We start from the raw sequence: 26,405 nt of genomic DNA, 5'->3' as shown, positions 1-26,405 counted from the left end.
CATTACAATTATTACAGAAGGAGAAATTAAAAAATCTTAGAATATTTCAGAATTTATGTATATGAAAATTTTTAGTAAAAATACAGATTGTCTCGCCACTGCTGAAGAATACAATTTGAAAAAATCCAATTGTTCCAATTTGTATGAAAAATAAGAAATTTTCTAAAAAGTTAAAAATTATTTAGAAATTTTAAAATTTATATAAATATTCTAAAGAATTCTGAGAAAAATTTTCCCTACGGGAAAGAATGATTTTATGAATCCTTTTATCCGCGTAAATCCCTATTTCATTGATTAGTGTGACAAAAGCAGAAGAAGAACAAGCTAAGCGACGAAGAAAGAAAATTGCTGTTGTTCCTATATCGGAATTTTATGCTCCACACGCGTATTTGATTTTGTGCTTTCGGGAAATGTTGAATGACAGCGAAAAGGTGGATCGACCAGAACTATATAAATTCTTTGACAACTGGATATCAAGAGGAGTGTCTCATATTTGTTCCAATTGTAGATCAGATTTCGGAAGAATTATCTAAGAAAAGTCACGCCGGATGAGCCAGACATCATCATCCTGCAGGACATCAAGGACCTCGTGTTCTTCCTGCTCGTGACATCTGTCAGCCCGCAGTTCATAAACTTCTTTCACTTGCCGATCGCAGACCGATTTTTGAGAGCACTTATCATCTACTTCCAACGCTTCGTGCAGATATGGGAGAACCTGGAACAAGAACGAGCGGCCACTATGAGGAAGGCGCCTAATCCATTGGCGCTTGGACATAGATCTCAATATGCCAAGGAAATGCATACTCTACGTTGTGTCCTGGGCAGGGAGTACGCGGACTTGCTGATGGGCTGCCAAGATGGGCCTCGCTATCACCACATGATAACCAGCACGAAACGCACGGCCACGCAATCTCAGGGCGAGAAAGACCTGCGAATCTACGAAGCATTGATAAGTGTGGCTCATAGGGTCGTATGGATAGCATTACAGCGGAAACATTTCACTCTGATCGGTACGTCAAAAAGCATATAATGTTCTAAATAAACATTGTATGTCATTTTACGATGATATACAAAGAGAATACCATATACATCGTACATCATTGTATAATGATGCATGATGAAGATTTTGTTATAAATATTGTATATCATCGTAAAATAATACATAATGTTTAAAAGATTCACAACGTTATACGCTGAATGTATATTATATGTATGATTTACGATATTCCTATGGTATTTGAGAACTGATTATCGAATCGTCTCGCAGAACTAGAACTGCACAGGCTGCTCCGGACCGAGACGTACAATACCGCGCAAAGACAAAGCGGCAGTCAGCTTATTCAGGATATGCTGGAGGATGATATTCGTATACTACATGGTTCCGAGACAACACTGAAAAGTCGAAAATTGCTCAGAAATTCCCCCTTACCTCACGAATTGATATACGGAGATTGCGACTACCGTCTTCTATCGTTAGGTGATATATGTTTTTTATAAAAATAGTATTTTTGTATTCAGAATAATTTATAGAAATAGTATATCTAAAGATATTTAAAGTATCAAGATCTATATGTAAAAAAAATATATCTATATCCATAAATTGTGATTTCGACCAAATTCCAAAATTAACTAATCGACAACTAATTCAATCGGCACAGTTACAAAATTAATACGACATGGCAAGAATTTTTTTCACAAGAAATTAAAACAATATTTATATATATTACTATATATAAATTCTAGAAATACGATTATTGACGAAAATATAATAATATTCTTAGTTCTTATTTATATAATTCATTATTTCTAATTTAATTTTTTTATGTAAATAACAGAATATTAATAATTCTATTCACATTAACAAGATAGTACAAATGATAAGTTAGTCATCGATCAAGTTAATCAAAGTTTAGTCATAGTCATCCTTAGTTTATTTCTAAACTACGATATTTGCGCAAAGGATAGCTGTACATTATGTTATTCGTACTTCCATTAAAGGCGTAGCAGATATCGACATACACCATCCAAAAATCGCTTATCTAAGAAATGCTCTTCTCGTCGACGAGGAAAAGCTATCTCAATTAGGAATCAAAGTGGGCATATTGGGTCACGATCGTTCGGATTATGATATAATGTTAATGCCGCACAAACCAGAGGAACCGACGAAGCCAACAGAAATTACTTTGCTCGACAAAAAATGGTTGGAGATCTTTGTAAGTGTCCGATCACTTTTTTTTTTACAGAAATACAAATCTTAACTGGATATACGGAGAGATCGAATCTCTGAAATATTTCTATTTCGGTACAAAGGAATATGAGGAGATCGAAAAACTGCCCGAAATAACGGAGGAGTTCCCAGTGAAAAAAATTCAAGAGGTAAACGAGAAATATGATAAGATTCGCGAAAAAGCCCGGATAAAATGGGTGCTTCGAGAGATAAAACGACGTGAACGCAAAGTGACTGACTCTTATTCTGTAACGACAACTTTAGACTGAATGTTCAGAACAGAATAAAATTCTTACATCTATACGACGAGAATTTTATAAAAAATTAAAATGGTATTTATATATATTAATACGGATATAAATTTTATAGAATATCGACAATTTAAGAATATAATATTCTTGAGTCTTATTTATCAATATAAAAATAAAATACATAAGTCCTGTTGTTTTGTCAAGCCGATATTATCGTTAGGATATGTGAATGACAAGGATGGATATAAACTGAACGCTATAACGCAATGTAAAAAATATGCTTATTATAATTGGTGATGCCTAATCAAGAGTAATAATGCTGATATTTTACAAGAAGATACACATATAGATACATTTTCAAGCAATGCGTTACGATTAAATTCGGCATTGTCCTGTCCATAAATAATTATTGTATACCTAATCGCTAACGCTATATACGTAATAACAATACATACGACGTTAATTTAATCCCCAATGTGAGTCGACTTGCAAATTATTCCGTTTTCGTTTGCATCTACGTGCGATTAACTCGCTATTTGGGTTTTTTTGTAATCGCTCACATTCAGCTAAACGTTCATTACTTAGTAGTGCGCTTTGCACCAGTGCGACCCGTTTTTCTTGAACAAATGACACGCATTATGTAGCAACATAAAAAAAAAGAAAAAAAGAAATTTCTCAATATTTGGCACAGCGATTTTGATAATAAAAACCAGATTATATTTTATATCTGCCAGTCTTGCGCACATATACACGTATAATGAATAACATTTTAAATGTTTTTCTTTATCGGTTAATTACGTAATGTGTTACATTTTCCCGTTTCATCAAGTTATTACGATATGTATCAAGATTACGATAATCCACAGTATATATCTGCGTATCGCCTTTTATACTACTATTATTACAATGGAATTGTAATAATGTTTTGTCGTGCACGTACTTTAAGAATTAAATGGCAGTAAGCAACTCAACCATTCACGCACTATTATACCGCGATCTAGTTTTACTTTCAGAATCCGTGCCTTTATACTCTTTTCATAAAAAAAAAGAAAAAATTTTCTTCTCAAATAAACATTGAAATATTCTCTTGAAAAAATATACGTGATAATAAAAAGTTTCCTTTACTTAGTTGATACACAGCGTGTCATCTTCTCATTTGTAAGGCTGCAAAGCGTGTTGCACATTCGGTAACAATATTAAAAAATGAAAATTTTCGGCACTTTTCGCTAATGTTTACTTCACTTAGATATTACAGCTATTCTATCGCTGAACATTTGTCTACATGAATATAATACAGAATGGACAAAGTGACAATATTGATTATCCACATATATTAATAATATAACGATAATAAATGTGATTATTTAACTGTTATTGCAGTAATCAGATTATGGAAAAAAATGTGATTATATACACTACGTATTACATATATTTATGTAGACATATGTATACTTCTTTTTCTTTATAAATTCAGTCGTGTGTTTGTATAAACATATATTCTATGCACAAGGTTTTATAATGAAAATTAAATTGTTGAAAAATGTACTTTATTTAAATAAAATTTAGATAATATATTTTCAAAGAGTGATACTGCATAAGATGTATATCATATTCATAATTTCTTTTTTATATTGCCGCCGTTGAAAAAATAATGCAAATAACATTTTTTACATTCTGCAAATTAATGAATAATTTTACTACCACAATTTGCTCTAATATAATGATATATATATATGTATGTGTGTGTATACTTTATACATATATGTATATATATATAAAATATATACACAATTATACGAACACCAAATATTTCTTTCAAATATTATATCGTTTGACTCCAATTATTCTGTACTTTAATTTGTAGAGCTAAACTTCAGTTTGCAAATCAGAATACGTTACTCACAGTTGCTACAGTATAATCGATAACAGATAAAATCATTACAAATCAGTCATAAAAATACCTTTGTACCTATTATTTGAGTAGTCAGTAATTAGCTAGACATTACGTGTAGTTCAATAAATATAGAATCTATTAGTAAACATAATTTAGATAATTCCTGCCGTTTATTTCAATAAAAACAAGCCGTATATAAAAATGAAAACTATGCATCTCGTTTAGCTCGCGTATATTGGAATCTAATTTGAACCATTAATGTGAACTCTGAGCCCACTCTCGTCCCTTCTACTTATACATTTCATTATCTTTCAAAATGATTGTATGTATTAATTGCAGCTATAACAATTTTTCTAAGCAAATTTATCAAGTGCAAGTCAAAGTATCTGCAAATAAGCTACAAATATAATGCATGTATTGCAAATGTAATAATAACGCAGAATGTCTGTGATTATTTGTCAAAAAGGATGGAATTCTCGGTTTTTACACTGCTACTTGTTTAACATAAACCTACCTGTGTTGTACCCGATACTGTTTATACTAAATTAATAAATTTGCTATTGTTTTTTTTTTTCATTTTTTGTTACTTTCTGTATGTCAATCCCTGCCATTATCTCGGACTTGCGTGGCTATGTGATAAACAGTCTATAACGCAATCTTACGTTTAGCAGCACAGACACAAACAGTATTTCTTTCTACATTACAAGGAACACGCACGAATTCCTTTCCGAAAAATTATTACATTAGGATTGGTGGGGCTACGAGGCAATGTCTGACATAAGCTGGGCAAGCAAGGCCGGCTCTAAAAGTCCATGCGTCTGCCCCATCCTCTCCAAGTTTCGTACATCTTTATCAACTTCTTCCAAAGCCCGTTGTAATTCCTCCTCTTCTTCTCTTGACGGCTCATAATCTCCGTTTCTACCTTCTATAAATTAAAACACATCTTACATTATCTTATGAATTAAATATAACAACGAGTTCTACACTCGAGATTTACAAAATGCACCAAAGATATGGATGTTGCAATTACCGATAAATAAGTCGTTAAAAGCATCCGGGGGCAAGTTATTGAGCACATTGCCAAAGTCATGCTCAGCAGAATCCAAGGAAGCGAATACTTCATTATCCCCAAGCTCGACTTTGAGTCCTCCGCTCAGGCCAAGAGAACCTAATCCCAATCCTAGATTTAAGTTAGACGTGTTTGAACACGTTCCTTGCGGAACATTCAAATTGTTCAACATCTTGGTATGGTTTTCACTACAGTTTATTTGGCTCATGAAATGACTCTCCTCGGGCATCAGTGCCACACTCTTGGTAGTCTCTATTTTATTAGAGGGCGGTCGTTTACGTTTCTTCGGCTTGGACTTGGGTTTAGGCTTCGCTGGGATAGGGGGGGAGACTGGAGGCTTTTTACGAGCTTTCTTTGGTTTAGATTCTTGGATTTTACGATGATAATTGTCTCTCTTCCTCGCGTGTTCTGGGCAAAGAGGTAATTCGTGCGCGACATCAAACACAGGAACACAACACTGTGTGTTGTCACTAAACTTGGCAGTGCAATGCTCAAATAAAAGCTGATCTCCGTTCAACATAATGTGGCGGGAACAATGCCGGGTACAAGGCAAAGACGTTTGTTGGCATCCCTCCGCCCCACATGGCCCGCCAACTAATAGCGGTCCGTCGAGTACTTTGCTGGTACTTGGAGAGTCACACAAAGCTCGCGCGGTAGAAGTAGGATCTTTGGAAGCGGCATCCAGCAAACATCTGACTCTGTGCCGCAAAACAGCTTCAGCGTCAGCACCATCGATACGCAACTGAAGCAATTGTCGTTGTAACTGCGAACGCAGTTGGGACAGCCGAGCCGCTCGATTTGGTGATGCAGTAGATTCGCCGAAAACCCAATGACGCTGATGTATCATTAACTCGTCTCCGCTTGAATCGCTGTCAGATATCTCATCCCCGGCCCTTGGATAATACAACAGCGTGTGGTCCCGACTTGGCCTCCTAGGTCGCAATCTCTGCAAATTTTCAATGTGTCGTTGCTTACACTGAACTAAATTAGAAAATTTGTGATCCAAGTTCACCCCAATGCCGTTGTCAATGTTTGTTTCTGCTGTGGCATTGACTCCGACAATCTTGTAGCCTGCAACTGGAACAGGCGCTACCCTTATCCTCTGCTTCATGCATTTCCCCTTTGACTTGTTGTTCTTGCAACTTTGCATCACTTCGGAATTTGTCGGTGGAACCACCGTGGCATGTCTTCCCCCTGCTGTAGCAAATGGTTCTGGTTCACTGAAAATGTATGGATCAACATCTTGATGTGCCTCGGTTTTCAGCAAAGCCTTCAAGCGGTCCGAAAACTTCAATTTATTGTCCATGTTTGAGTTTTCGGAAATTGGGACCTTCATTGATTGCTGCTTCTATCCAGATCTGTTCCACCTGCATTCTCAAATCCTCCAAGTCAACTTTCTTCCTATCTAGATCAAACTTAGTTCACGCTATGTGCCAAGATCCAAGATACAAACTATACCATTTGATTAGAAAAATGTAATACTGAGACTGTACGTAAGAAAATTAAAAAAATATGTTTCATGTCATATCACAGATATTTTCTATTGCAAAGTTAATTAAGTAAAAAAAAGAAGATCCAAGCGTATTCGCATAAACAGTACTATTCTATACTGTACACAGCTCAATATAAGCTAAATTATATGATATACCAGTCACATTTAAATATATCGATATGTTATACACATAATGTATCCTTTTAAATGTACACAGTCATGGAATTTGCATTAATTAAACTAACAAAAGGCTTAAAAAACAATCATGCCTATTCAATGGCTTTGTTTGCTTACACAGTACAGAATTAATATTCAAATCGCATTGTCAACACCGCTCAATGCTACTCGTAAATGCGGTTTATAAATGTCGAGTTCCCTGATTCAAGCAATAAGCGTGAACTTAGTCCATTGCTAGATGAGGACAAAAATGATCCTTGCCTCGCATAGTAGTCTACATCAAGCGTGCCCTATACAACATGTCTGAGCAACTGCGTCGTCGTCGTCGTCGTCGTCGTTGTCGTCGTCGTTGTCACGCATCGAGCGGACGTTGAGTCGGTCTGCAGCACTATTGGAGTGGCGCGCCTCGAAGATATCGCGGCTGGGAGCGTGGCCATATCACCAGAGGGTGATCTCCCTGCCGTTGGCATAGACACGCGCGCTCGACGATCAGGATCTTCTTTTCTGTATCTTCTTTTTCCTCCTTTTTAGGTTAGGTTCGTTCACGTCACGTCACGTCGAGACGGCGGGACACGGCGTGTTCCCGATCCTCAGCGAGGCAACCGGAAGTACTCCCGGGACAGACTTCGCGGCATACTCGACTCTGAGATTGCTCGCAGACGCAGGACTCTACCTGCTCACCAGCTCTCGTTCACGACGTTCACAGGCAGGACTTCGAGGGGAGGGAGAGGGTTAAGGTTGGGACGACACTGACCAACGATCGCTCTCGACAAAGGCGATAACGGTGAGGGCAGATGTTCCGTCGAAACGTGCCACGACACCGAGTTTCCCTGCCCCTCGTGCGCGGACTCGCTTACCACGGGTGGCACACACAATGCGGTCTCACGCACAAAATTTCGATGTCTGTCGATAATAACATTAGAAAGACATGTTAGACGTGCGGGGGCAGCAAAATGGCGGCCGCGGCGCGGCACGGTACATCACGAGCCAGTCCTTGGGCTCGGACAAAAAATCCCTGAATCTTCGAGCGGTAATTATCACGGATTCAATGATTATCTCAGTCCACGTTGAATTAATAATTGTAGACAACACCGCAAAAGGGACGTACGACGAGCGAGAGTCCGCGCCACGTGGCCAAAAAATCGTTCCGCGCTCTGTAGAACATAACCTGTATGGCTGAGGTGTATGACTACGCGGGCGATAATTTTTCCTTTCCGAGACTTATATGAACTATTTCAATATAAATTGCGCCTCGAATATTCTAGAAGGAACTGGAGAAAAAGGTGTAAGAAAATCTGTTCAAGCCGATGAATCGGCTACCTTTTTGTCCAATTTATCAAAGCCAAGACCGTTTAAAGATTCTTCCCATTCGTTCGAATGATTCAAAATCTAACTGAAAATGATTCACCCAACTATGTCAATGTTGCTTCATGCCTGAACCATGTGCGAATTTATATTTGCTTTGCAGCTGAACTTTTTCTTTCCTTTTTTTCTTTATCTCGCTAATGTTTGATTATGTATCTGTTATTTTTTTAAATACAAAAAGCGTGACAGCGCAAAAACATCTTAATATGTTCCTTTATAATGGAATTTTTTATCTCTCCTTTTTTTCCTCAAATATCCTCTTTATGCATATACATACCTATATATTTTTTTACGTACTAACACATATATACTTAATTTTCTATTTTTTACATACAATCTTAATTTTATCTTCTCTGAACTGATTATCAAGAAAAAATAGTGACTAAACAATGATTAAATATTTAAACATCAATCGCATGATTCATGTTCAAATATGATAGTCATCATGCAAAATCGTATTTTCGACTTCTTTTCAAGTTATACAGTCTTCTTATCCGTGAAAATTTTTCTCAGAGTTTCATATAATTTTTCAACATTTTTTAATAACTTTATAACTTTGTAGAAAATTTTTCAGATGTTTTATACAAATTCGAAAAAAGTCCGTATATATTTATTCTAGAATTCTTCATATATGTGAATTTATATACCTGAAATATTCTAAAATTTTTGATAAAATCTTATAAAATCTAAAAAAGTTTAATTTTTTTCGAAATGAAAAATTTTAGAAACCTCAGAACATTTCAGAATTATATATATGAAAAATTCTAAGACGTAGATTTTCTCAGTATTTCTGAAAAATATTCTAATTTGTATAAAAATTCTTAAAAAAATTTGTTTACCTGCGGAGTTGCTCAGACAAAACAAAGTCTAAAATCAAAATACAAGCATTTTTGCGGGAAATATCTAAAAAACGTTTTATACCTCAATTTTACATTTCTGGTTAATAATACAATGAAATCGATTAAAAAGGTTTAAAAATTTTAAATGGAAATATTTGTTAAAAATGATCATATAAGGAGCATTTAGTTTTATCAGAAAAAAATGTGTGCGGTTGATAAGATTGCCATTGAAGAAAAAAATTATGTAATAGTCTCAAGATCTCTATTTATTTTCCTCTCGTTTATCGGGCTTCTCGTGTTTAATATACGTGTTTAATATCTCGTGTTTGTATATTATAAAATATACAAACTCTGACTCTTTTTTCGTACATTTAATTGCGGCAATTAATATAGAAAATGCGAAATTCCTTTATCGGTTTCACCAAGTAATTCATAGATTTGTCGCGAAGATTAAATTATCTGGGATTCATAATTTATTAGTTATTACGTAAAATGAATAAATAATTTTTCACTTACGAAATATGGATATAAAACTGTCAAGATTGTTTCAGGACAAAATTTGATAAACCGTATAAAAAAGAACAGATTTAAATGTAATCCACCTGTTAATGTGTTAATATGTAAATCAATAATATTTGAGCTTTTGTATCGCCAAATTGAAAATTTTTTAATCCCAGAAATTACAAGTGTTAATAAACGATACTTTCATAAACAATGTTTGCAATTATATTTATTTATTATGTAATTTATTATATCATTTATGTATGTATTTGTTAAAATTTACAGAAGTTATAGAAAGAACAAAAAATGCTGAATCGCGTAATGCTCCTTCGTAACATATATATAGAATTCCTTTATATTATAAAAAAAAAAATAAAGCTGTGCGCGTAATTTTTATATGTAATTTATATTATCGAAAAGATTTCTCTCATTAGATGAAACAAAAATTAAATTGGACTAGCATTTCAAATGCGTATTTCATAAATAACAACACTGTGTTATTACAAATGTTTATCTTTCAACAAGGTGCTATACAACAAACTGTGTACACATGACACACACTCGATCGTTCCGACGTTCCGGCTGAAAATCGGCGGAAGTTTGCTTATTTCGATAAACTTCACCCGATGCAATACCGTGTAATATATTAATAAACATATTATATAACATAAACGTATGTGTACACTAACTAGGATGTCTTTCAATTTACATGAGACCTTCATACAATTGCTGATTGATAACAAATAATAGTCAATTTCAAGTTGTTTTCAAGTTATTTTACATCATTAGCTATTAAATGCACAATTGGCTCATAAAAAATTATTAAATGTGGAATTTAATTCTTTTAGAACGCAGAAAACAGATTGCACATTTGTGACTTTCTCTAATAAATATACTCATATATATTGATCCAATTATATCGAAGATTATGTATGATCTGGGTAGTAACTCGAAAAGATATTACATTAATAAATGATGAAATTATGTAATAAATGACCGAAGACTTTTCAATATAAAGAATAATAAATGAAGAACGAATAATAATATAATATGCGTGTGAGCCAAACATTATGAGAAAAGTTTTAAAAACAATATTTCATAAAACTACTAATTTGTCAACTTGGAGATGATGGAAACTATCATTTTTTGAAGATTCTACTCTTTAAGTCGGTTGAACTGTCCTGACATTAAATTCTTAGTTCGAGGTATAGTGGTAGACCCAAGGGACGGTAATTCTTTTATTACAAAAATTGTATTTGCAAACTGTTTACGAAATAGTCAGCGAATCTTCGTTACGTCGTTCGTCGTTGAGGTCTCTGCCCTTTAATAACAACTGGCCGGCCTTTTATGACACCTCGTTTACGCCGTGAAGTCTGAAACATCAATGCCCGACGCCCCATAACTTCAACTACGTTTCCAGATCAATTAATGCATCACGATAAAAACGGCAAAACGATACGAGAAATTGCATGATTAAAAAAAAATATATTTATCTCTATTCTGTATCGTAAGACCGTAAATATATATATGCATACCAACCTTTTTAGTAACATATGAATTCGCGCGACGAGTGATAACTCGTTCAGAAATCGGAATTATTGGTCTATTAAACTCTGCTGGTTTTTTCACCCTACAGACACATTTCAAAATTAATATTAATGTACTATTTTATAACAATAATGAAAGGATAATAATACATTAAATTTTAAGTAAAAACTGAAACGTGTCATTCACCTGTAAATCCTGACAAGCCAATGCTCAGTGGTGTAAGCTTCTTCCAGATATGTTAACTGGAAATTTTTATTGCCTATTTCCGCATTACGAGTACGATCATATCCGTAAGGCGATCGATAGTCTATTTTAACGTCCCCGAACCGGTAATAACTCAGTTTATACATTAGCGAATTCAAAAGAGTTGGAGAGCCTTCAGAATCCACACGAAATTCCCCCCTTTCGGTGAAATAATCACTTTCGCGAATGTCCTGGGGATGTTCACCCTCGGCGATACGGACCATCCATAAGAATTTGTTGATATCGTCACCTGAATATCCAATCATCCCGCCAAAGATGATCAATACATAGTCCACATCCAGAGATGTCATAATATCGTAAGCAGCACTTTCATTCGAGCTCATCGCTTTACCAACCAGAGCTATGTGCGAATTATTCCACGTATTATTGTCCACGAGGGTAGTTCTATAAAAGATAATTCACGCAACAATGTTAAATTAATTTCACATATTAATTTATAAATTTTATGTATTATTATAATATAATGTAAGATGACAAAAAAGTGTGACCACAAAATTTTATGTGTTTATGAAATTATTATCCAGGTAATAACTAACGTTATTTGTCGTAATTTTTACATCAAAATGACATTAAAGACATTTTAATATTACATTGACGATAAGTAATGTCAACTAATTCGGTAGCAACGTATAAAAACAAATTCTTAAGCGTTAGTTACATAATTTTATTAATTGTAAATATCAAAGACTGCAAAAAATTGTTATTAATTAATGAATTAGAGACCGCTTTATTGATTACTTGGGATAATTCATTCGTAGAAAGATTCGAGCCCATTGTTGATGCATATCTTAAAGCTTGTATTAAAGAGATAGGCATTTTTGAATATTAATTATTGTTTTTAGCATATAATTATTATTTTTAAATAACTAACACTCCAGAGTTTATTTTTTAAATATAAGTTACTAATAATTTAATAAAAACTTTGTGGCTGACATTTTCTATAGTCCTGTATTAAATGACATTATAAGCATTGTACCTGTTAGCCATACCAGCAATCTGATATCCGTAATCCCACCAGCTCATGACTCTAGCGTCATTGGCGGTGTTTTGTGCTAACCAATAGTAAGCTTCTCGAAAATCGTCTAGTATGGCCCTGCCACCATCATTACTGTAAGACGCCAAAACAATAGATGGACTAGAATAAGCATTACTAGTCACCCACGTGCAATGCACGGTAAACATCATCAGCAGCATCAACATGCCAATAATAATGACATTGCGAAGATTGGGACCTAATCCGTCACCGTTGCCTTTTGACCTCTCATGTTTCATTCTGCGAAGTTTACCGGCCTTATCGTACAACGCTCTACCGGGACTTCTCTCTCTTTCTTCCTCGCTCTCCTCGTTACTCTCATTACCGTTACCGTCTCTGTCTTCCTCTTTGAGGAACAGTTCTACGAGTCTACTGACAGCGACTCCAGCCAGTATACACACTACTGGAGTCAGAGTCAACATAAGCCTTACCATCACACCAGCGAAATAAACGGCACTTATGGCATATAGTACGACTGCAAGAAGATCAAATATTATAGTTTTTTTTATAAATATTTTATTCCAAGACACACTCTCATCATAGATTCTTACCAAAAACACGCTCGTCATTGACATGTGTGATGCAGTACCAAAGACCAACCGGAAACAATGCAACCAAAATGTGTAAGTCAAAGAAAAAGCTGAACCAAGTTGTCGGCTGATGTTCCGATACAGATGCTATTATAGGGATATGTATCTTGGCATAACCGGTATCCCACAATGAATAAAATCTACCACTCCAAGGAGCGACAACGCCAGTGTACGTTAAGATGATCAAAATTAATAGCAACATAGTAGTTGTTACAGCCACCACACCACCGAAATATTTCATTTCGGACTTGGTAAGTACAGTTCTTAAGTATCTGCAATTAGAGAGCTCAGTGTAAGTATATTGCAATATATCAGAGTATGTCCAAAATGTAAATGTTGTGTCCAATACTAATAAAAAAAATGTTTTCTGCATTTATTTGTAATAATACAATCATATTTTTCTGTATCAATTACAATATCAATTTACAGAATAGTAAATAAAATTTTCAAAATTTAAATAAATGCAAGCATTATTTGATATGGATATAATAATAAAATGTAAATATTTCTAATTAAAATATAACAATTGTAACGCTTAAGTTTTTTAGTTTATACTATTTTTACAATTTGTTAGAAATGGATTTTACGATCAGAAGCCCTTTAATTTTGTTTTAATTTCTATTTCTATATTTTGTAACATATTTTGTAAAATATTTTTGGACAGAAAAATTTTCATTAACTATTTTAGGAATATGATTGTATTACTATGAATAAATACTACAAATTAAAATAATACAATAATGAACAAATTAATGTTATAAAAACGGTACAAACCTAAAAGCTGCTACAAAGATTGTCAGACCAAATACACCACTAGCTGCCATATGTTCAGAAGTTCTAATCGGTTGAAAACCGACGAATGGTATCTGCATACTTAGTAAAAGTCCAAGAACATAAAACGTAGTGTAACTCGTGAACAATCGATTGCTAAAGCGATTCATGATCAGTAAGGCAAACACATGAAGTGGAATCAGATTAATAATGAACACATAGCCTCCCCATGCTGATACCATATAGAAGTAAGATAGGGCAGTTATGCTCGCCCAAAAGATTGAGCCAGTTTTAACTGATTTAACCCAAAGATAATAGGTGATTTGCAATGCAAAGATCGCGATTCCCTCATTGTCGTAACTCCCGGCTACAGATCTCGAGATGTAGCCAGGTACAATGGCGATAAAACAAGCAGCGAATAACCCAGCTCCAGCACTCCATATTTCCTTCGTTAATAAATACGTAGATATGGCAGTAAGGCCACTAAAAATTGGAGCTAGAAATACACATATGTCTCTTATATGCACTGGTATGTTCAGAGAGTGCAGTATGTAGTGTATCGATCCAGATGTTATCATAAGTCCAGGATAAACGGTTCCACCAACAATCCGGCCTAATGGATACCAGGCCCGTTCGTCAAACCAGTTTAGAAAATTGTAGAATCCATGTTGAACCATGTACGCTGTCGCTCTATAGTTGAACCTGAATTTAAAACATATTTATTACATCCTATCGCTAATTAGTAAAAAAATTCGTAATGCTATTTACTTATAAAAATGAATCAATATACAGGCAGAATAAACAAAATAGAAATATAAATGCTTTAACCTAAATTTAAGCTATTTAAATTATTTAACTTATCAATATCCAGAGAGATAGTCAAATCAGTTAAGAACAGGTACTATGTAACATTAACATATTATATTGATAAACATAATATGTTAATATTACAATCTACTGTTTTCCTGATATCTGTAAAAATATCAGAAAAAAAGTAAATTGTACATTATGAAATCATAAGTTTTCTATAGCTAAATTAATATATATTTTTGGAACTTCACGGATCCATTTTTTATTTCTATACTAGAACTTTTTTTTTCATTTCAGCCAAATATTGAACATATACTCTCATTCCAAACTAGTTTAGCTATAAAAAAAGATTTAAAGTGAAATAGATATATTTGATATTTAGCTAAGAATCCTATTCTTAACTTTTATGTGTCAATGTCATTACATTGTCAGTTTTATACATGATAAAAAAAGCTAAGTAATGAAACAAAGATCAAACAAGTGTTGTTCTCAATCTTTGTTATTTATTTAATGTCAAGGATAGAACATTTGTCGACTGTATCGTTAGAATAAGAGCCCTAGGCCGATATTACATTTGTCAAATGTTGATTGGCTATAGGATAAAGAAATCCAAGATTTCTGTCAGCCAAAGAAATCCAAGATTTCTTACAGCCAATTTACATTAATATGTTTGGAAAAATGTATCGTATAACAAATGTAATATTAGCCTAAAACAAAAAGAAAAGTTCTAATACAGGAATAAAAAACAGACATGACACAATATGCTCCATTTCTGCTGCATTTCTGTTAAATTATAGCTGACAAAAAACCAAGTATAAGGAAGACACAGTGGATAGAAATTTATTCTAAAATTGATTATCTGGATATTCGTTCTCCTATCTTTTCCAGATAAGCTCAAAGCATTTACTACTAACTCACGCTTCTGTTATATAATAGGAAAATAATAGAACAATAGTTTATCAAAAATATGATAGTGTACATCACATGGCCATGTTGAATAATCCTACACCAGGTTACGTACCAGGGATCAAACTCATGTATGATGCTTTCGAAGCGTATGACCGCGAAAAGCCTCGAGGCAAAACCAGAGATCCAAGCAAGTAAGAGAACGGTGAAGGTGATGAGGGAACTCAAGCCAGCGGCGTTCGTTAACGTGGAGGACTTCATCTGTTTGGTCGTCGATCTCTTATCAGGGAACATGACCTTCGCATTGGCTGACGATATAGAAGACGACGACGAAGAAGACGACGAGGGCAATTGCTGCTGTTGCTGTTGCTGCTGCTGCGACGACGACGACGACTTGTTCGACAACATGTTCTCCCGTTGGCCCGCGTCCGCCACGAGCGCGTTAAAATATGCGATACACCGTATATATATATATATATGTATATATATATATCCGCGTATTATCGATACTCACAACGTGGCGTGTTCGCCATATGTGCCTCCAGAACACCCGCGTTTCCGTGCGCGAGTCGAGAGCGGGGCGCAACGAATTATCAAATATCTCGCTGCACACCTGAACTTTAGGAGGCTAGGACACGTCGAGCGCCGGCTACGTGTTAACCATGACTTCCACCGCAGCATCCGCGAAATCCGCACCAGGGTGCAGCAGTAGACAGGAAGTCGATAACTTTCGAACTTCGAACATGCGATACCGACATATCGTTCAGCCTCAGATGCAATTTTATGCAATTCCATACTGACGTTTAGACGCTCATTTTTAGCGTCAAAATAGGCTACATGATCAAAACTGAAATGATGAAATCAAGTGATATGTTTCATTATCGCCCGTTTTGATGCTAAAAATGAGCGTCAAATGTCAGCATGAAAAGGTATCTACAGGTATTTTTTTTTTTTAATCTTTCTGGACAAACCAATCAGAAGATCCTATATAGAATTAATCAATAATTGGCAATTGGAGAATTGAATATCAATTGGGTACCATTTATTATTTTTAAAAAAATCGTGTTATTTTTATCTACCAATTAAATGTTATTTTATTTTCAAGTTGACGATATTGTGTTCAATCTGCTTTACGATGTAGTAATTATGATAACTAAAATATATCATAATTAATAATTCTTTTGATGATACTACGATTTAATTCAATCAACAGTATTATGCTAACAATTCGTAGTAAACAATTTGTTTTTCTTGATAAAAGGAATCCCGCGTGTTTTAAAGGCAACGGAAATTCAAGATTGGTTCACAATTTCCAGATTTTTAGGTAGAGTGCAACACCATCATCCTTCGACTTTTAATTTTTTCCTTGTGATGTCAACACAACACTAAACAGGCGTTTCAAATCGTAAGATCAGGAAAAAAAGGAAAATTTGTTAATGACAACATAATAGTGGAATAAAGTTAATATTCAATTTATTAAGAGAATAGACAAAATTATGTAAGCAAACACGCAAAATAAAAAGTATAAGAACAAGTGTTATATAACCTCAAAGAAAGATCGAAAGAAATTCTTCAAGTAGTGCTAGAAAAACCTTTATTTTGAATAGTTTATAAATGTAAAATATGTTTATGAGTGAAACGAATAGAGTGCTGAAAGTTTATGTAGGTATTGCATATGTTTCATAATTTGCAACGTTGCAGACTTGAAACAACAGATAAATGATTTTATTTTTAATTATAATTTGTGTAATTATGATATATTCTTATCTATATATAAGTTCACACAATTCCAACTTAAAATCAACTTCGTTTTTGCAGAACGTAATTGTAACAGAGGAATGTCATCGTAAGTAATATAAAGTATATTGAGACTCCAATGTTCTCCAGTAGGGCAAGATTAACAAAACGCACAGGAAAAAATCCTACTGGACGTTATGATTTTTTAAAGCTTTTAGTCACTGAATATACAACAACATCATCTAAAGGTAAAAGATTAACCCATAACAGGAACATATTTTTTAACTCTAAAAAAACATAGGTGTTCTTGGGACTTAGCAAAGTTTTTGTTATTAGTTTCATTTTTTTAATTTTTCAAGTTTAAAACTGAAAAGTAAAATTATGAAACAAAATTATTTCAAATCATTTATATTTAAAAATCAAGGAAAGTCTAAGATCATCAAGATTCATATGTTCTAATTATATTTAACGATAATATCATTTACAGAAGAATATGAATAAAAATTTATCAATAAAATTATTGCCTTCCTTGATAGATGTATATAATCTGTATAACAATAATTAATCAACGTCTTTCAAATTATTAGACGCACAGGAGCAAGTACTAGCAAATTTGGCAAATTTTGCGTATGATCCTGTAAACTATGGATATATGAGACAACTAAAAGTAATCGATATATTTCTCAATGCTTTATCTCAAAGCAATCCAAAGTTAGTACGTTTTGGTATTGGTGGTCTCTGCAATTTATGCTTAGGTAAGCATATTTTTGTTACATGCAAAGAGTCACCTAATATTTGTTGTATTATGTGTAATATTCTTTTCAGATGGAATAAACAAGTTATATATTCTGCGCAATCAAGGTGTCGAGTCAATATCGTCGTTACTTTCTTCCGAAGACGAAGATGTTTTGCTTGGAGTAATTACTACCTTGATGTTTTTGATAACACCCGAATCAGTAGACGAGATAACATCACCTAGAATAATTAAACGCATGCTGGATCTTTCGGATCCATCATATGAACATAGGCGTGTTAAAAACGTAGCAATGTTATTCCTAAATGATTGTTGTGAAACGAGTACTGTAGAGAAAGTGAAGACAGAGAATCAATCTGTTTGTAAAAAATAAATTTAATTTATTGAATCTAATGCTCCTTATATATATATTGGTTTAAATTGATATTTTTTGGTAACTTGTAAATGTGGAAAGTAATATCATGAAGCTAATTCAATTCTTTGCTGAGTTTCTCAAAAACCACTCTGTAAGAACCACCAAAATACGATCATTCGCTGTTACAACAATGAACAATTTGAGAGAAGGAGATCAAGTGTCGGTTCTGAAAGTAATAACAAATGACGATATACTCAAGTTTGCTGAATTAACAGGCGATCATAATCCAATACATACTGAATCAGCAAGAAATATTGCGCACGGTGCTTTGCTCAATGGCCTAGTGTCGGGTTTAATTGGTACAAAATTACCTGGTGCAGGTACTATAGTTATTGAGCAAAATATTACTTTTCCTAAACCGTGTTATGCTGGCGATACTGTAAAAGTTATAGTTAAAATTACATCAGTAAGAAAAATCATTAAATGTGAGTATATGTGTATTGTTAATGGAGATAGAATCGTATTAGAAGGAGAAGCTAAACTTATGAGAAAGATATTGTAATATTTTATCATTTTACGCTGTAAAAATATTTATAACGTACAGAATTATAGAAATATTTAATAAAAAATTTAGTAAAACTTGAAATGTTTTATTTCATAATGTTCATGTATAAATATATGTATATTGATAATAGAAAATAGATATTTATATGTAGTTTGAAATTATTTTAAGTTTTCTTTGAGAATATAATTTTATTTGAATATCATTAAAATTATAATTAAAATCTATTGCTAATTATGTACATAAGATATAGCCCAATCATAAATATAAACAATTAAAATGGGACTTTTACATTATTCCTAAAATTTTGCTTAGCAAGCATTCCAAATGTGGCCCATGAGAACATTGCAACATACTGTGACAAATTTAAAGCATCGGCTTTATATTTGAGTGCAGTTTTGTGAGGTGATACAGTCTAGTTCGGTGAAAAGAATTTTACAGTAAATATAAATTAATTTAATTTATTAAAATTCAAAATCGCGAATTCTCTCAGAATCAAGATATATTCTTCATTTTATCCTTTTAAATATTTAAGAATCGTTTATATATAACTTAATTTAACTAATATAGCTAAGATTGAACAAAAAGCAATATTAATAGCAGTAATAATTCACATTTCAGATCAAAATGTATTTAACATTAGTGATAATGGCTCTTTGCATATCGTATTCTTACGCAGAAAATAATAGTACTGTTACAAATATTAAATCATCCATGAATATAAAACAGCCAACTGGATGCGCCTGCGCTATATTTTTAAGCGGACAATTTAAGAAAGGCAACAAGGAACAACCCAAAGGACATCCTGCACTTATTCACGAATATCCTGATCCAATTCCATGTACTACTATTGGGAACAAACTTTGTGTCAATAAATGTCTTGAAACTGTAAGTTTAAATTTTAATCGTTAAGAAATGATATATCTTTAATTCTTAATAATTAATTATTAGTAATTAATATTTAATTTGTATTATCTTTCTTAAATTAAAATATTTATTAATAACAAAGAATTGAAATATTTCACAGATAGTGAAACATTTACCAAACAGTCAAGCAATTCTATGTGCTTCTATCGATCGTGATTGTCACAAAGAAAGAGTGAGTACACGTGTACACAAGTTAATTTTTATTATATTTTTATTTGAAACTATGAAAATTATTTTGTGTATTGAAACTATATCATCTTAATAATATTTCTTTACAGGCTTATCTTTTCTTCAAGAATTGTAAAGATGAATGGATAAACACGAATCTGTCGGCCGGTAGAGAATATTGCTGCAAAGATGGCATGGCATATAAATGTTAATTAACATGTATTTACAGATTAGCATTTTTGCATTGAAATGACTTCGATTTTTATATGATTGTAATTTGTAATTTTGACAATTCAAACAATTTTTAATAAATACATTCGCTTAATACTTATAATACTTTGAATATCCCACCATTTGTCTAAATATAGCTTGAAGATCATCAGATACGCTCCATAAAGACACGCAGGAAATCAGCACGAATATCTCAAACCATCACCGTCCTTCTATATTTAGACTTCGAGGTGCGAGAATTTTGTGTATGCGGTATCAGTGCAGAGTCTATAATTCGTAAAATTTGGGATTAGAGTGATCGTTGGCTATCAAGGCACATCCTAAACCTCAACTTTAAATTACTAAATCAAGTTCAAGTATAACGCCAGGGAATTTCAATCAGATTACACTATGTCAGTTTTAAATTACACGATCGTACTGTTTATTGTTACAACTTCACGACCACACAGCACTTGGTCAACTACCTTGAAGATATTAAAACCAAGCAATATAGTGGTATAGTTATAAATGCAAAGATGTGGCACGTTTTATAGAAACTGGCAAAGGTGCGCAACACATGATTAAAAAAGAATATCAGACTCCGTAGTAATAAAACATATACGCAAAATGTGTGCACGAGTCCTGGCATGTCCGCTGTGTTCGCAACCTGGATTTCTAACGCTTGACGCGCTACGAGCTGGACTTGTAAGTGTAGCGACTCGACCCTTAATATGTCCTGTCTGTAACGAAGTATTGTTAGGCATAGATAAATTAACTATACATTTATTTGGTCATACGATCAATCTGAACAATGCTACAGCAGAATTGTCTAAATCTGCAGACATCGCTGCTACCGATGAGCATCTTGTCGCCATTCACAATCCACACAACATTGCACCGCAGAACTGGAACATATTGAAGCAATTAGATAAAATTGAAAGTAGTAACAACAGGACTTGCACAGAACCATCAAATTCTGATGTGCCAAATATAGGAAATATCCCTGCTATAGATTCCCAGCCTAAAATGCAAAGCCTAGATTCATTAACGAAAGGCACGAGTCAATCTAGTTTCGTATCAGATTACAATCGTGACATGATTAAAGTAAACATTCTTCCACAATCAAACGAGAATCATAACATAGTCCAGAAAGCAATCACAAATCTACAACAGGAAACAAATTGTGTGATGCAGTATTTTTGTAATGATATCAAGCATTTGAATGTATCCCAAGAAGCTATGCAGGCGGAGAAAACAGCTATTTCAGATTTAATTATTGCGACAAAGGTAGCAGGAACTGTAGACACCAACATCTATCAAGATATTGAAAGGGAATGCACTGAATCGAACAGTAGTCATCGTGTCTTAAAAGAAAAACTGATAACAGATTTAATTGAGGAAGAGCATGACCTCCCTAATTTTCAATCGGTCCAGAATATAATCGCAAATGTCTGTGCAAGAAAGTCACCGGAAGAACATAATAATAAGGAAGACTTGCCTAATGCGAAGAACACGATACTCGAAACAAATGCCGAGGATCAAAATCAAAATTTAGAGCACGAGCAAATATTATCTCACATACGAACAAGTGCTAAAGCCATCCGTACGATAGCACCGAAGGAAAAAACAGAAAGATGTAACTTATGCGGCTTTTACTTTCCTGACACCAACATTTTAGCTTTACACGAAAAATTAGTGCACGAGCAGGACTCGAGCAATAATCCAGAAAAAGTTCTTAAGAATTACTCTTGCTATCTGTGCTCTAAGGTGTTCAAAATGCGAGGCAGCTTAATGGTACATATGAGAGTAGCCCACATTGGACATAATTCAGGCAAGTAATCATTATATTTTTAATCAATAAGTAATTCAATATATTATTCATTTCCTAAAACAACGGCACAATTTAAAATTTTTCAGAAAATAAGTTTCAATATTTTGAATCATTAATTTTTCAATCAATTAAAAAAATAACAATTTTTAAGTTTTTATATCATATAGCAAATCAGTGATATGTAATTATTATTATAGTTTATAATTCGATACAATACGCAATTAAAGTTTTTCACACATGATAGGTTCTTTTTCTAAAGGTGACCAAAATGAAGTCACTTGCGGCGACGCTGGATACGCGTGTCCCACATGTGGAAAAAAATTCAAGAAAGTGAGGACCACGCGTTTTATTTATGCACTCATTGCAAATAATAAATACTTAATAAAAATATAAATTTTTCTCTTGCTGTTACGTTTCAGGAGCAACATGTAATACAACATTTGAAGACCCACGAGGGGAAGCAATGGGAGTGTGATACTTGCAGTAAAATGTTCACGACGAAATATTTTTTGAAGAAACACAAACGACTGCATTCGGGAGAAATGCCTTACAAATGTAAAATATGTGACAAAAGTTTCACCTTCCAGCAATCGTATCACAAGCACAGACTTTATCACAAGGATGATAAGCCGCACACCTGCGCGACTTGCGGTAGATCGTTCAAGGAACTCTCCACGTTACATAATCACGAAAGGATTCATACCGGAGAGAAGCCATTCGTCTGCGAGACATGTGGTACGTTACGAAAGAACGAACATTAAAGAGATGAGCAGATTGGTGCAGAATTAATCAAATAAACAATCGTTTGGGATTGACTAACAATTACCATTAATTATTTTGTTTGCGTAGTGTCTGTAATATTATGGTGTGCTGTGCATGGCTTACTGAAATGCAGGTAATTTTTCATGAGAAACGCTTATCTTGTAAGTGTGCTGCAGGCCACAACAACGATAATAATCCCCCTACAACTGCCATACTAATTCTTCCGCAGGAAAGTGTTTCCGTCAGCGTGTTTCGTACTTAGTCCATCGTCGAATTCACACAGGAGTGATGCCTTATAAATGCACAATGTGTGGCAAAAGCTTCCGATACAAGGTACAAAGTGATCATTGAGTGTTTTCAGATGTACGTTTAATCTTTTGATAATTTACACATAATTCATGCTTATAGGTGAGTCAAAGAACCCATAAATGCCCTGTACAAACTTCAGGCAGCACACAGCAATCGACATCTGATACACGAGAAGCTGATAACAGCACAGTCAGGTCACAGATTACTGATACCCTACAAGAAAATCAATCAATAACAAATACTGCCGACGAAGAAAATAAGTTCGTTTTGATAATAAATGCTCAAGGACAACCTGTTTTAGCACTGCAATCAGAAATAAATAACATATCCTCTGAGAGAAAGGAACAAGGCATCGAATTTACAGACGCCAGCAATACTAACGAAGATCTAAAGAGCAAGACATGGGGTGACGCTCTCAATAGTACGGGACTAAAGGAGTCAGCGGAATTAATTGAAAGAGTACAATCGGACAATGAAAAGATAAATGCAAAAAGCACGAACGATTTCTTTTCCATGGTGATGTCACCCCTTGAAACTAGCATATCATCTTCGACGTTTGAAATAGAGCACTTAAGAGTATCTTCGCCTAAACATAAAGAGGATCCAATAGATTCTTATACTGACTTCTCACAGGTTTCTGGAAATGTACAAATGAATTTAGAGCCAGACATAGAGCAAAACTTCAGCCATAATAAGGATGTCACAGAGTCTATGCAAACCATAAATGAAGAATCATTGAAAGAATTGCTGTATGGTATGGATAGAAAATAAAGCAAATATACAAACTTACAACTTAAATGGCTCCTAGATAATCAATGTATTATTGCAAAGTATTAATTGTCTGGAAATTCTAGACTATTTATTTTAAATTATTTAAAAAAGGCATTAATAAAATTGTTGTACAATATTGAGCATCTAAAGGCTGTTTTAATAGTACAAACAGTAAAACTCCATTTAAAATTCTAAATATGTTGAGGGACAAGATAATTGGTGCTATTCTATCTTTCTATCTTTCATGGCATTCAATGATTACAATGTTAACAAAGACAAACTTGTGTGGACTTATGTCCCTAAATAGAAAGCATTGAAGAACTCAACTATGAGTTTATATAGTTGAAATTGAATATGAATTTGTTTGTATAAATGAAATATAGATAAATGGACTTCTACTGTAATGAAATAGATTACTCATTGTAGATAAATATATATAATATATAGAACAAAAGTACTTATTCAAAATATGAAACTTGAAAATTATATTATGTTGATTGCTGTTGCAATTATCATCTGTATAAATCAACTGTATAGATAAAACAATTGTATATAATTCATTACTCTTAGAAATAATTGTAAATAATGACAAACTTAGGAATAATAACTAATTTGACAGCATATATTGATTTCTGATATTACAGAAACTGCTATGCATGAAGATAAAATTTAACAAATACAAAAATAATGCAAGCAGTCTAACAGATTAAAGATGTTCAATATAAGTATATTAAACTAAAGATGTGATAATATCAACTGGTATTTCATCATAAAATATTAAATTTTTTCATTAAATATAACTTTATATATGAGTTACAGTAAAAACACAAAATTCAATAATTGCACTTACTAATAAATGTATATTAAATTTACATATATTAATTGCAAACACAAAAACTGGCTTTTCTTTTAGAAGACATAAACGTTGTTTCATCCTTCTTGGTATTCAATGAATAACAAAGATAAAATAATATTTGTATGTGTCTCTTAAAAGGAAAATCTAGATACCTGACAAAAATAAATAATAGCAAAATACCAGATTACAGAAATGAATAATAATAAATAAAACACTATTCACTCGAAACTTTTCCTGAAATTTATCTTGTAATCAGAAATTCTAATCAGAAATTCTTGTCAACTAAATTACAAGATAGATACAAAGCGACATAACCTATTAAACTTACTGCGTTTTGTTGACACAACGCTATTAATATTTCTGCTGAAACAACAACATATATATTTATTCCTGTTTCGAATATTTCCTCTATTATGCATAGACATTACGATAACCTTACCTTTATAACGTTTTTCACTATAAACTAGTGCAATATTGGTGCAATTAAGTGCAAATCGGTTTACATATTTTCGGTGTTAATAAATAATTTGATCCTTTTAAAATCATTGTGACAACAAAGAATATGTAATTAAACCGGTTAATTTTATTAACACTGAAAATACGTGAATTAATTTGCATTCAATTGCACTCAGTGTGTACTAATTCTTCCAATGAAAAAAACGCTAATAGCCGCAAGAACAAACCTAATGGCAAGTGCACATACAGCATTCTCAGCTGGGTCACGTTCGACGCAACAATTGGTCGGCGCAACTGGAAGAACTGGAAACTCGGTACGTCCACCAATCAGACGTAAAGTACTGAAACGATCGCGATGCGCGCCACAACATCAAACATCTCGACGAACTGCTTGTGCTGCGGTCGAGATATCTCGTAGCAGACGACACGCCGCGCGGATCGACTTGACAGCTCACTCCGTATTTTCACGTGTCCCATCGCGCATCGCGTTGCGTAACTGGAGTCCGACTTCCAGGGAGGAGCTCCCTTTTTGCGGTGAGTAAGGAACATTTACGTTACATTGGCGACGAGGATATCATTTTTATCGTTGTCATCATCGGTTGCGACGATCGACCGATCGACGGACGACAGACAGCTGATCGAATGCGACGTGCAGACGCAGGCAGGAACGCAGGCTGTTTTGACATCGCCACGGGTAGCCGTTTGCAATCGTTTATCGATGGCCAATTGGCCCCTGCCGGAAATCTTTTTCCCCAGCCAATCGTAGCCGCTCGCCGCGATCGGGACCGGAAATCTGGCGCAATCTGTTACAACACAATAAAAAGCGCTGTCTTTTTCGCCTCCGCTCCCAATGTCGTCGTTTCGTCGTATTTCAACGCGACGCAATCAGACGCAATGCGACGTAGCGAAACGGAACTTGGAAACGACACGATGAGAACCGTCGTGATTTGCGTCTCATGTTTTAATATTT

General features: G+C 33.9%; 6 protein-coding genes across 9 annotated transcripts in view; 4 read left to right on the top strand and 2 right to left on the bottom strand.

Moving 5' to 3' along the window:
* Nucleotides 1-2,557, top strand: part of LOC108750447 — a 3,212-nt gene extending 655 nt beyond the window's left edge. Inside the window, exons 2-6 of the mRNA XM_018489882.1 lie at nt 299-431; nt 509-1,010; nt 1,268-1,477; nt 1,999-2,213; nt 2,311-2,557. Of these exons, the coding sequence (XP_018345384.1) occupies nt 299-431; nt 509-1,010; nt 1,268-1,477; nt 1,999-2,213; nt 2,311-2,496 (1,246 nt within the window). The 3' untranslated portion in view covers nt 2,497-2,557. The remainder of the gene's footprint in view (nt 1-298; nt 432-508; nt 1,011-1,267; nt 1,478-1,998; nt 2,214-2,310) is intronic.
* A 2,378-nt stretch (nt 2,558-4,935) lies between these two features.
* Nucleotides 4,936-8,542, bottom strand: LOC108750838 (INO80 complex subunit D). Of its 2 annotated transcripts, XM_018490646.1 has the most exons (4): nt 7,372-8,542; nt 6,454-6,808; nt 5,403-6,387; nt 4,936-5,297 (listed from the first exon to the last, which is right to left on the bottom strand). In XM_018490646.1, the coding sequence occupies exons 2-4, from the start codon at nt 6,775-6,777 to the stop codon at nt 5,131-5,133; spliced, it is 1,476 nt and encodes a 491-aa protein (XP_018346148.1). In that variant the 5' UTR covers nt 6,778-6,808; nt 7,372-8,542; the 3' UTR covers nt 4,936-5,130. The 2 variants fall into 2 exon arrangements, with proteins under 2 accessions (XP_018346148.1, XP_018346146.1); XM_018490644.1 differs by having other exon boundaries at nt 5,403-6,808; nt 7,372-8,540.
* A 2,273-nt stretch (nt 8,543-10,815) lies between these two features.
* LOC108750607 (dolichyl-diphosphooligosaccharide--protein glycosyltransferase subunit STT3B) lies at nt 10,816-16,472 on the bottom strand. Of its 2 annotated transcripts, none has more exons than XM_018490155.1 (7): nt 15,853-16,469; nt 14,025-14,723; nt 13,212-13,522; nt 12,604-13,135; nt 11,550-12,011; nt 11,355-11,445; nt 10,816-11,188 (listed from the first exon to the last, which is right to left on the bottom strand). In XM_018490155.1, the coding sequence occupies exons 1-7, from the start codon at nt 16,143-16,145 to the stop codon at nt 11,108-11,110; spliced, it is 2,469 nt and encodes an 822-aa protein (XP_018345657.1). In that variant the 5' UTR covers nt 16,146-16,469; the 3' UTR covers nt 10,816-11,107. The 2 variants fall into 2 exon arrangements, with proteins under 2 accessions (XP_018345657.1, XP_018345658.1); XM_018490156.1 differs by having other exon boundaries at nt 11,145-11,223; nt 15,853-16,472.
* Nucleotides 16,473-16,959: 487 nt separating this feature from the next.
* On the top strand, nt 16,960-20,580 carry LOC108750609. The gene is made up of 8 exons (XM_018490159.1): nt 16,960-17,235; nt 17,556-17,722; nt 18,062-18,229; nt 18,300-18,468; nt 18,740-19,049; nt 19,767-20,033; nt 20,173-20,244; nt 20,351-20,580. Exons 2-8 carry the CDS (start codon nt 17,614-17,616, stop codon nt 20,450-20,452), a joined length of 1,197 nt encoding a protein of 398 aa, XP_018345661.1. The 5' UTR covers nt 16,960-17,235; nt 17,556-17,613; the 3' UTR covers nt 20,453-20,580.
* A 44-nt stretch (nt 20,581-20,624) lies between these two features.
* Nucleotides 20,625-24,533, top strand: LOC108750608 (myoneurin). Of its 2 annotated transcripts, none has more exons than XM_018490158.1 (5): nt 20,625-22,281; nt 22,541-22,611; nt 22,701-23,016; nt 23,273-23,376; nt 23,452-24,533. In XM_018490158.1, exons 1-5 carry the CDS (start codon nt 21,078-21,080, stop codon nt 24,121-24,123), a joined length of 2,367 nt encoding a protein of 788 aa, XP_018345660.1. In that variant the 5' UTR covers nt 20,625-21,077; the 3' UTR covers nt 24,124-24,533. The 2 variants fall into 2 exon arrangements, with proteins under 2 accessions (XP_018345660.1, XP_018345659.1); XM_018490157.1 differs by having other exon boundaries at nt 22,526-22,611.
* A 1,313-nt stretch (nt 24,534-25,846) lies between these two features.
* The window catches only part of LOC108750605 (E3 ubiquitin-protein ligase TRIP12), a 22,026-nt gene continuing 21,467 nt past the window's right edge, over nt 25,847-26,405 (top strand). The window contains exon 1 of the mRNA XM_018490147.1: nt 25,847-25,969. The gene's annotated coding sequence lies outside the window, so the exon portion shown is untranslated. The remainder of the gene's footprint in view (nt 25,970-26,405) is intronic.

Source organism: Trachymyrmex septentrionalis, unplaced genomic scaffold (genome assembly GCF_001594115.1).
Source record: "Trachymyrmex septentrionalis isolate Tsep2-gDNA-1 unplaced genomic scaffold, Tsep1.0 scaffold37, whole genome shotgun sequence".
Classification (NCBI taxonomy): Eukaryota; Metazoa; Arthropoda; class Insecta; order Hymenoptera; family Formicidae; genus Trachymyrmex; species Trachymyrmex septentrionalis.
This window is presented reverse-complemented; position numbering and strand designations above follow the sequence as displayed.